General features: G+C 44.8%; 1 protein-coding gene across 1 annotated transcript in view; it reads left to right on the forward strand.

Annotated features, from left to right (window-relative positions):
- Vsig10 (V-set and immunoglobulin domain containing 10) overlaps positions 1-3180 on the forward strand; it is a 28342-nt gene extending 25162 nt beyond the window's left edge. Inside the window, exon 9 of the mRNA XM_048785486.1 lies at positions 486-3180. Within this exon, the coding sequence (XP_048641443.1) occupies positions 486-541 (56 nt within the window). The 3' untranslated portion in view covers positions 542-3180. The remainder of the gene's footprint in view (positions 1-485) is intronic.
- The last annotated feature ends 7956 nt before the right edge of the window (positions 3181-11136 follow it).

Genomic DNA, 11136 nt, shown 5'->3' on the forward strand with positions numbered 1-11136 from the left:
CCAGCCACCGGGGAGGCTGAGGCAGGAGGATCGCGAGTTCAAAGCCAGCCTCGGCAACAATAAGGTACTAAGCAACTCAGTGAGACCCTGTCTCTAATAAATACAAACTAGGGTTGGGGTGTGGCTCAGTGGTTGGGTGCCCCTGAGTTCAATCCCTGGTATGGAGAAAAAAAAAAAAAGAACAGTGGAATCTCAGTAAGAGAAAGGAGGAAGCGGATTTAGGGGAGGCAGGAACCAGGAACATGGTGGGTAAAACATTAGGCAGATCTAGAGGACTTTGAATTAAGAGAACAGGAGAATGAACACCCAGCCCATGAATTCCCATTCCGTGGCTCCTCAGAAAAGAAGAAATCAGGACAGGCATGGAAACAGTCACACTCCAGAGGTTACTCAGTCAGGTCTCTTTTAGAAGAAATCAGGACGGGCATGGAAACAGTCACACTCCAGAGGTTACTCAGTCGGGTCTCTTTTCCCCCCCTGAACAGATGACATCAGTGAGCAACATAGTGACATCATTCAAGAAGAAGACAGGCCAGTCTAAAGAAGAGGACTGGCCATTGCTGTCTGGAAAGTGTGGAAGGCTCTGCGGAGCTCTTCATTCAGCTTTGACCCCACTCACGCCCTGCCGGGGAGTTTGCGTTACAAACACCCGGGGTCTCCCAGCGGAGAAGAAAAGCAGACACATAGCTTTCCTTCCATTTTTTAAAAAAAATTGGTTTAATTTGATGTAAATTTCCCCAATGATGTAAAAATACTGTGGGAAGGAGCCCTTGGGGAGGTGGGGAGCTGCAGTTGGCATCTGAGGTACCATTTTTGCTGTCACTCTTGGCCCTGTCCGGGCTGACATACTGTGATAGACAGGGATTTGGAGAGACACACATGAGGGAAGCACTTGGTCTCAGTGCCCTTGGCCATTCCCCCAGCACAAAAGGGAACACATGGGGTGACAGGGAAACTTCCTTGATCGCTGCCCAACTGAGAAACCAGGCAACGGCAGCTCCCTGAGAAAGGTGACATGTCTGCTACCAAAGCAAGTCAGAGGGAGGTGTTTGGGACCGACACTCCTGCTGCGCTTCTGCCTGGGCCTTGACTCTCCCATGCTCCATGTGCTTGGCCATGTCTCTTGACCCCTCACGAGCCTCAGTTTTCCTCATTTGTGAAATGGGTGAAGACATTCCTACAGGAGCCAGGCTTGTGGCGAGGCAATCTGGGGTGTCAAAGTGCCTAGGAGGTGCTCAGTAGATATTAGTTACCTTCTAGCCTTCCTTAGTGGAAGAAAAAAACTGTTCACTGTCAATTAGGAGTTGCCCGCAGACACTTTAGTTCTTTGCAGAATGGTTTCCAAGAGGCCATTGTCAGAGGTCAGGGGGATCCTTTTCCCCCTGGAGGTATGATTCTTTACAAAAGAGGTAGGAACTGATAAGAGGAAGTGCCTTTCATTAGAAACTTACATTTTTACAGAGCTTCACATTAAAAGCCTCCTCCTCAGGGATGGACCTAGGATTAGCTTTCAGCTTTTCTCATTCTTCTCTTGCTTTGAAAGGAGGCTAGAGGCACATTTATTTCCTAAGAGTATCTGGTGATAAGAACTTGGACAAACCCGTCCACCCAGCCCCAGTTTGTCTCCCCACCTCTGTAATGGGAAAACTTGCATCATCTTAATTTTTAAAAATATTAGGAGGATATACTGATCAAAAACACTAAGTTTCAAATGAAAATGACAAGTGATGAGTTTGGGTTGCTAAAGCTTCCAGTAGATCCTTGGGTGGGTTTTCTTTTCTCCCTAATTCCATCCAAATCCCTTGAAGTCAGGGACCATATAAAGGTGCAATGGATGTGTGCTAAACACGGACACCTGACTTGAATTTGTATTCTTCAATGTTGCATATTCTGTTCCAATGGGCAAGACTTCGGGTTAAAAGTGAACTTCTCTTCTCCAGTACCAGAGAGGGAACTGAGACTCCCAAAATGAGAAGCTGGTTTTCTGTAGTAACCTGAAGGTGTGGTTGGGAAAGTCTGTTTTTCTGGAGGAAGAGACTACACTGAGAAAATCACTAGAAATGTGCCCTGTTCCCAACTCAGGACACTGGGGAGTCTGGAGCTAGTGACAATTCATATCTCTCATAAATAGCTGTGAATTATATTTCCACTTGGTTCATTCCTTTGCTGCATAGTAGCTCTTGGACTGCATCACTCTGTAAACTGTTGGTGTCATTTCAGAATGAGATGCTCAGGTTGCTTCTGAACTCAATGGAGATTGACTAGTCTCTCTTTTAGTCTTCCATGACTAAATTTAAGAGTCCACTATACAAAGAAAGAAAAAAAAAAAAAGACAAAAAGTTAGGGGGGGAACCACTAGCTAGGAATGCAATGTTTTGCAATATCACTCGGATATTTTCCACAACTTCCTTTTGCCCACACACATAACGATAGGAAATAGTTGAGGGTTTTTCCACTACCAAATGGGAGCTTCAAGGGCTTGGTGCCAAACACTGTGAAGCCCTGACCATCTGAGCTGTGAGTGTTGTCACTTATACGGACCCTGTGTTCACATATATACTCGGGGTTAAAGAGCCCAGGCACTGAAGTTCTTCACATTTCAAGGATGTGTGAAGAATTGGAGCTCTTTTTTCCCTTATAACATGATCCACATCCAAGTTCACAAGCCTGTCAATAGTAGGTTACAGCCTTTGTGTGGCAAAGTCCATGGACTTGAAAAAAATGTTATCTGCATGTATTGTTAATTCAGAGACCATGAGATACTATTTATCAGAACCAGGAAGGTAAACATTCCAGGGCTATTACAATTACATTGCTTTTCCTCAAAAACTGTTGAACACTGGGGAGGGGGCTCTGAAGTCCTGCGGCTTTGATATTAGCTCCATTTCTTACAAGCACATACAGGACCTATAACTGCAGCTGGGAAATATGTGATGGAAAATTTCTATAACCTGTGCACTGAAACCTGGAGAATCATGGTTGCTGGGCAGAATTTATTATGATGCAATAAGTGCCAACATATATTCTCATCATGGGACTGGCTAGAAACTGCTGCAAAGAAAAATAAGCAGATTCCTCTGCATTATTTACGTTTTAATATTTGGTGGGTAAAGTTGGGAGAAATTAGTTATGAGTTTATGGATTTTTTAAGATTATGGAATAAAGTTATTTTTAAATAAATGTTTCAGCGATTTTTGATTTAGAGCCGACTAGTAAATGTAAAGATTTGATTAAAACCAGTTTGCCAGACTAAAATAAAATTTTTTCCCGGCTGTCCTAATATTGGAAACGATATTGTTCCCGTCACTATTTTTATTCTTTTCCACGATTATACATATGGAATACATCAATATATACATTAGCTGGGTACTGTGGGGGCTCCAGAGGTTTAGGCAGGAGGGATCACAAGTTCAAGGCCAGCCTCAGCAATTGAGTGAGACCCTGTTTCAAAATGAAAGGGCTAGGGATGTGGCTCAATGGTAAACTGACCCTGGGTTAAATCCCTAGTCCCCACCCCCCAGAAAAACAACAATAAAGCATTGCTGGGTAAAATCTGCAGGTCCCCAACTCAGAAAAACAAAAATCAACAGTTTTGCTTGCCTATCATTTTATACAGGGCCTTGGGTTCAGTCCCCAGCATCTCAAACAAACAAACCAAAAAAACCATGAGGACCTGAAGACTCCGGAGAAGTGAGGAATTTGGGAGACAAAGAATGGAGAAGAGAAAATCGAAGAAGAGAAAAATGGCAGAGGTTGGGGAGTGCAGGAAACTGACTGAAGCCATGTTTTTTTAAAAAGTGGGAGGGTTGAGCAAAGGAGACTGGAGAATAAAATTGGGATCTAAGGAGGCTAGGTGATAGAGAAAACAGGAACCCAGGCAGAGGAGACCAACACTGGGGCTGAGGATAAAAGGGTAGGTTCAGGGTTGGGTGAAAAACGCCCAGCGAAAAGGGGAGGAGGAAAACGGGATCTGGCAAGGCTGAAGTGGGCAGCAAAAAACGGGCAGGCAGCCAAAGAACAAGGTGGATGTGAAGAGAGCGGGGATCCAAAACCGAACTATAGGGTGGAACCAACCACAGGTGTCACCCGGGTGGCCTGAGAAGAAATGGGGCGAAGAGGTGATGCTCCTGAACCTGAGGGCAAAAGGAAGAGGGGTGAACCGGGCTGGGTTCACAAAATAGGCACCGGTAAAATAACCAAAAACATTAAAACACGAATTAAAAACACGGGAAACAGGGTTGGTTAAAAGGCAAATAAGTTTAAAGACCGGGCGAGAAGGAAAACAGGGAGTAATAGGAAGGAGGGAGACTGACCCAAGTTAACGCTGGAACCGCGGGGGAAACCTGGCGAAAGAGAACCCGGCAACCTTAAGTGGAGAGCATTTTGGAGACTAAAACTGGCTGGACGCAGTAAGAAACTTCAAGGCCATCAACGACTATTGGGGACAGGGCAACTTAGAAAAGCCATCTTTTCAGTTTCCTTTCCTCACTCCTCCCGGGGCTCCTTAATGTTCCGAGGCGAGCCAACTGACCTCAAAGGGGCAGTGCCTAAGGCTAGGTAGAAAAAAGGCGGACGAGGTGACACTCTCGGGGGAGGGGGCTCAGCTCCTCGCACCTGCTCTTACCCCCCCACCCGCCTCCCGTACCACCCTCGGCCCACTGCTCCGCGACCACTCTATCTCCACCCCGGCCCCTCTTCCCCCACCAGGCCCGCGCCCCGCTTCCGTCCTCCACGCCATTCCGCCTGGGTCCCGCGCCCCACTATCCCGTCGGCATTCCCCAGACCCCGCTCTCCAACTGCCTCTCGCCCCCCACCTCCCCGACGCCCCCGACCCTGCTTCCCCCGGCCTTTCTCTAGCTCTCATCGTCCCCTTTCCCTGCGACCCCCACCCCACGACGCAGGTTTTAGCTAGTTCGTGAGCCCCCCCAGCCCGGTTTCTCCGGGTTCGCGAGCCCGACACGCCCGCCCACAGAGCGGGACACGCCCGCGTTCCTCCCCGTCCGACGCCGACCCCTCGCAGCAAGCTCNCGGGCTGCTGGGCCTGGGAGCCCCAACCCGGGGACCGTGTGGAGCGCCGAGCCCTAGACAGACCCTCAGGGGGCGGTTGCCCAGGGGCCCTTGACGCGCTCGCAGCCTGGGTGGGAGTCGGCCCTGCGCCCTCCACGCTGGGCGGCCGCGCTCGTGGACAAGCCACTTAACCCCCCCCAACCTACGTCTCGGTTTTGTCCCTGAACGACGGATAATAATAGTGCCCGCCTCGGTGGGTGGTTGGGTGCTTCCTGGCCTGCCTGTTCCCACGAATTGGGGCCCTGTTAGAACTACATGCCGAGCCGCTCCCTCACGAGAGTTAATTCGGTGGGGTGGGACTGGGGATGCTGATCCCTAGTGACACTTAGGATCATGTAAGTTTAGAAAAGCCATGAGGTCCAGTGCTCGCCCCGTCCTTGTTAACACCCCTTACTATCAGGAAAAAAAAGTGGAAGCCAGAATATTGGATGCACTTTCATCCAGTTCAGATGAACACCCCGACTCAGTGGAAAAGGTGTGGTGGTTGTACAAAGGCCAAAACCTCCAGGCGCATCCCTTAGGTTTACCTGGTCTAACCTCCTTGCATACAGAAATTTAGGATGGATTTGAGATTTATTCTGAGAGTCCTTAACTGAAGATTTAAAAGCGGTTTCCTTAAGGGAACTTCTCAGAAGGGGTCCAGGCCTAAGGCTCAGAATTTGTTCCAGAGAGCATCTTGCCTTGAAGTTCAGTCTTCATTTTGGTTGCTGGTGGCTCGTTATTGTGGGTGGGTTGGTTGCCAACCAGGATTTCCCTGGGGTGGTGTTACTTTTTAATTTAGGAAGTGACATTTCTTTGTTTGCTGGAGCCAGGCAGTCAAAAAGGTGTAGAGGCAGCTTTTTCCAGTTCCCATCTAGATAAGGGCTTTCTTTTCAGTGATTGTGTTACCCATAGAACTCCTTTTAAATGGCCCATTTTCCGGGGTCTTGAGTATCTTTTTTATAGCAGTTTTTTCCATTGATTCCTTAAGTTAAATCTGAAAGGCAATGTGAAGCTAACCTGCCTTTTTTAACAGGAATCCATTTCCAGTTCTGAGGTTTTTCCTACTGATTGACAGCTGTGTTTGCCAGTGTGGGCAAAGTTGTTGAGAGCTGCCAAGCTACTGTTTTTTTTTTTTTTTTTAAAAGGTCAGAGTGTTGTGTTGCTTTCAAACTGAATAAAGTGTATTGTAAACGGATTACAATGGACAATAGTGGAAATCTTCAGAGCAATGGTTTGAATTCATTTATTTATTCAAACATTTATTGAGTGTCTACTATGTGCAAGGCATTCTCTAGGCTGTTGCTGGCCAATAGAAATAAAGTACAGAGCAGAGTGTGATGTACTCTGTAATCCCAGGTACTCAGGAGGCTGTAGCAGGAGGAGTGCAAGTTTGAGGCCAGCCTGGACAACTTAATGAGAATCTGTCTCAAAAAATAAAAAGGACTGATGGTGTTGCTCAGTGGTAGAGCACTTGCCTAGCACATGTGAGGCCCTAGGTTGAATTCCCAGTGTTGCCAAAAAAGGAAAATAAAATAAGAGCCACATACATATAGGTAATTTTAAAAGTTCTGGTAACAGCCACATTTTTTAAGAAATCAATTTTTAAGAAATTAATCTAAAAATTATATCCAGTCCACTACATCTAAATACTATCATTGCAATTTGATTCATTTATGTAATCAAATAAAAATCATTGGATTATTTCAGTGTCTTTTTGTACTGTGTCTTCAAAATATGGTGTGTATTTTGTACTGAACAGCCTGTCTCCAGATTTGCTACCCATTTTAAGTGGTCAGTAACTACATGTGCTTTACTGTGTTGAGCAGAGCAGCCCAACAGCAGTGAAGAGGTAGGCAAGTTGAGGTGGGTTGGGGAAAAGATAGACAATAAATACATGATAGCAGTCAAAGTATAGTGATAATTAACCAGAAAATTAAATGGGTAAAGGAAAATGACAAGATTACTTTAGAAACAGGGAGTTCCCTATGATATAATGGAACAGCCAGGCAAATCTTCCTGGGCCCATGATATGGCTAATGCAAAGGTCCTGAGGCAGGAAAATTCTCTGAGCTTCCTGATATCTGTTAAGGCTAAGTCCTGAATCCATAGTAAATGTCCATAGAATCCATAGTAAATGTCTTTCCATTTGACCTGATTATCCAAACATCCACTGTTTAATTGGAAGACCCTTAAAGGTGTGTGTATATGTCGGTGGGTATTAGGGAAATGTTGGTTAAAGGTTACAAAATTTAGGAGGAATAAGTTCAGAATGATCTGTGGTACATTATGGTAACTATAGTTAATAAAGAACTCTATATTGAATGCTTGAAAATTGCTGAGAGATTTGTAAGTGCTTTATTACAAAAGAAAGTATGTGATGTAACGCATACCATATGTGAAAACACTGGGTGGTATACTATAAACACATCCAATATTTTTCAGTTAAAACTCTGTTTCAAACCAAGAAGGGCCACTGCAGGTACAATCCCAGATGAAGCTGGTCCTCTCGGCTGTTTTGTTTTCAAGTTCTGCACTAATTATGGTTTTCTTTTCCAGTAGCCAAGTTTAATGTCTCAGACTCCTTAACAGGAGTCACTGGGTTCATTCTTCTTTTAGTGCCTGAATTCCTGAACCAAAATAGCAAGAGAGATTGAATTCCTAAATCACAGAAATAGTGTGTACATTTTCAGTAGGCTGATGTTGAAGAAGGATTTCATGTGAAATGTTTGTCTTAAAGCATCATAGTAGTTTAAGGGACTTCGTTTTGTTTATATTTAAAGAGCTATACCATGTATATTTATTCACTAAATATTTATAGACTGCCTGCTGTTTGCCAGGAACTCTGCTAGCACTGGGGATAAAAAAGGGTCCTGCAGTGTAGTGGACAGGATGGTAGTGGGCGAGACATGCCAATCAAGTGGTGAAGTTGACTAAGGTCAGAGAACTCCAGAAGGAGTTGTCATTGGGGTAAGGTACCAGATACAGAGAGGCATCCTCAAGTGAGTAGCTGGTTCAAAGGCCCTCAGGTAGCTGAGCACAGTCAGGCGGTAGGTGGCCAGGGTCCTGGATGTAGCAGGGAGAGGAGAGGGAGGGGACAGGTAATGCCGGATTTTGAGAGCAGGCAGGAGTTTGAATTTTGTTCTAGGAAGTGGGAAGTGAGGAGGGATGGTGGGGCTAGAGTGAAAACAAGGAGAGCAGATGGAAGGCGGCCTGGTGGGCAGGTGAGATGATGCCAGGTGTATTAGAACAGTAGCCACAGAGATGGGTTGAAGTAGATTAGGCAAATCTGGAAACAGACTTGACTGAACTTGCTAATGGGTTTGATTAGGGAGGTAGAAGAAATCAATGTAACCGTAACTTATTTGATAGTGTGTGTGGAACATAGTCACGGGGATAGATAATGAGCATTTAGGAGAGGGAGTGAACCGAATATGAACATGATCAGATGGATTAAAGGAATTTTCTTCCAGCTCAACTGAAATGTTCTTCCAGATCAGTCAGTGTCATTTATTTATTTATTTATTAGTTGCAGTTGAACACAATACCTTTATTCCATTCATTTTTTTATGTGGTTGGTGCTGAGGATCAAACCCAGGGTCCCGTGCATGCCAGGGCCCCGCTGAGCCACAATCCCAGCCCCTAGTCAGTATCATTTAATTTGACTACATCGGTATTTCTGGACCTCAGCACTATTGACATTTTGGGCCAGATAATACTTTGTGGGGGTGTCTGTCCCATGCACTGTAGGATATTGAGCTGCATCCCTGGCCTCTACATAACAGATGTGACATCCTTAGTGGTGACAACTAAAAATGTCTCCAGATACTGTGACAAGCCCTCAGGGGACAAAATTACCCCCAGTGGAACTCCTGGGCTACATGAAGAAAACATTAGTAGATAAGGGTTTATGTCACCATAAGAAAATATCTAAAAATAATATCATTGAAGAAAATGGTGGCAAATTCCTGAATACCATCAAGAGACCTGTGTTGGATTTAGAATACAAGGGGATTTCTTACCATATGAACATCACATCCACAAAAGTGAATTCATACAGATGGGATTGTGCAAAGGAAGGGATCACACACACAAATTTCTAGGAAGAATTACCTCAGGCCGGGCCAGTGGCACATGCTCTGTAATCCCAGTGGCTTGGGAGGCTGAGGCAGGAGGATAATGAGTTCAAAAGTCAGTCTCAGCAATTTAGTGAGGCACTGTCTAATAAAATTTTTAAAAAGGCTGGGGATGTGACTCAGTGGTTAAGCATTCCCCCCACCCCCTGAGGTTCAATCCCCATTACCAAAAACAAAACAAAACTTTGGTCTGCACAGACACCAATTTAGACAGATCAAATATACGAAAGCCTAGATTTACACATAGGACGTGCAGGAATGGATGTTCTCTTTACAGAGGCCTGATATCATTTATTAAAATCACATTTATAGAAAGAATTTTTAGCCACATTGATTTTATAAAAAGAAAAGCCTTTTTTTTCCTGTGGTACATATACTGGAAAAAATGTGTGTGTGTATGTGTTTTTTTTCTTTACCATGTGTTGCACTGATTTCAAGATACCTTGGATTGTATTTCCATGATGTGCCGCCGAGAAAAAGGATATTGCTTACTGCGTTGGGTGTGAGTGGTGCAGGCCTGTAATCCCAGCTGCTCCGGAGGCTAACTTAGCAGGAGGATCACAAGCTCTAGGTCAGCCTGGGAAACTTAGTGAGATCCTGTCTCAAAAATAAAATTAAGGGCTAGGAATATAGCTCAGTTGGTAGAGTGCTTGCCTTGCATGCTTAAGGCCCTGGGTTCAATCCCCAGCACCACACACAAAAAAAAGGGGGAGGGTGGAGACATAGCTAGTGGTAGAGTGTTACCTATTATTTGCAAAGCCCTGGATTCAATCCCCAGAGCTACAAAGGAAAAACAAAAATTCTGCCTATTTAAGAAAAGTTGTCTATTATAAAATACATCCTGATTTCAGAGAGGTAATGTAGGAAGACTTAAAAAGATGAGCTTAAAATATAGGTTGTTTGGGGCTGGGGTTGTGGCTTAGTGGTACAGCGCTTGTCTAGCATGTGTGGGGTGCTAGGTTCGATCCTCAGCACCACATAAAAAAAATAAATAAAAAAGGTATTATGTCCATTTACAACTAAGAAAATATTTTTTAAAAAGTAGGTGGTTTAAGTTAGTATCTTATCTGTAGCCATAAAAGTTCAAAGTCTAGAACTCTTGAAGTGGAACATGTACATACGGAAGTGACCTCATCCAAAATGGAACTCACTTTTTCTCTTAGCGTGTATCATGATGCTAGTGGCCAGAAAATCCATTCTGAAGGCCTTTAGCTTACAAACCTTATCAGCCATGGAGAATCTTCTTTCAGAATTACAGGATTGAACTAGGAATTGCAGTTCAGTCCATATAGAAGTACCTGTGCAGTACCTACCCTCACAAGAGGCCCTGGGAGAAATAAAGATGAAATCATCTTGGTGGTATTGGAAGAGAGTGGTTAAATGCTGGTTGCAGAAGAGAATTAAACAGGGTATTGTGATAATGGAGGATGTCTCAGTTGTAAGTCTAGGTGTGAACTTGAAAGGGAATGTCTAGCAGACTTGTGTGGCCTGCAGTGCAAGAGGTGTAATGGAAAGGAGGCAGTCCTAGGTGTGGTAGAAGAAGCCTGGGCTCAGCTGCTTGTATTATGTAGGCTGGAGGGAGTCTGGGAATGTATTTTCAGGGGAAAGTGGTGTGATGAATGTTTTCAGCTCTGGCAGGCTCTCTAGGGGTGGGAAGATTGGAAGACTTGTGAAAGATCTGGGTTAAAGGAGATAGGGAAGGCCTAACCAATAGATCTGAGCAAGAAAAGCCAGGGCAAGGGCTGCAGGAGTTTAGCTTTCCTGATGGGGGAGTGCTGGGAATGAGCCCTGCCATACCCCATACCTTTTCCCAAGATTAGGTTAATTGAGGAGACCTGAAACACATTGGTGGCCTTGCTGTAGTGGAACCATCTAGCATGGCTAACATATCTGACTATTTTTGCATCATCCAACATAGCCCTGGCTTGGATGCCTCCTGCCTTCTTCCTGCTCA

Source organism: Marmota marmota, unplaced genomic scaffold (genome assembly GCF_001458135.2).
Source record: "Marmota marmota marmota unplaced genomic scaffold, marMar, whole genome shotgun sequence".
Taxonomy (NCBI): domain Eukaryota; kingdom Metazoa; phylum Chordata; class Mammalia; order Rodentia; family Sciuridae; genus Marmota; species Marmota marmota.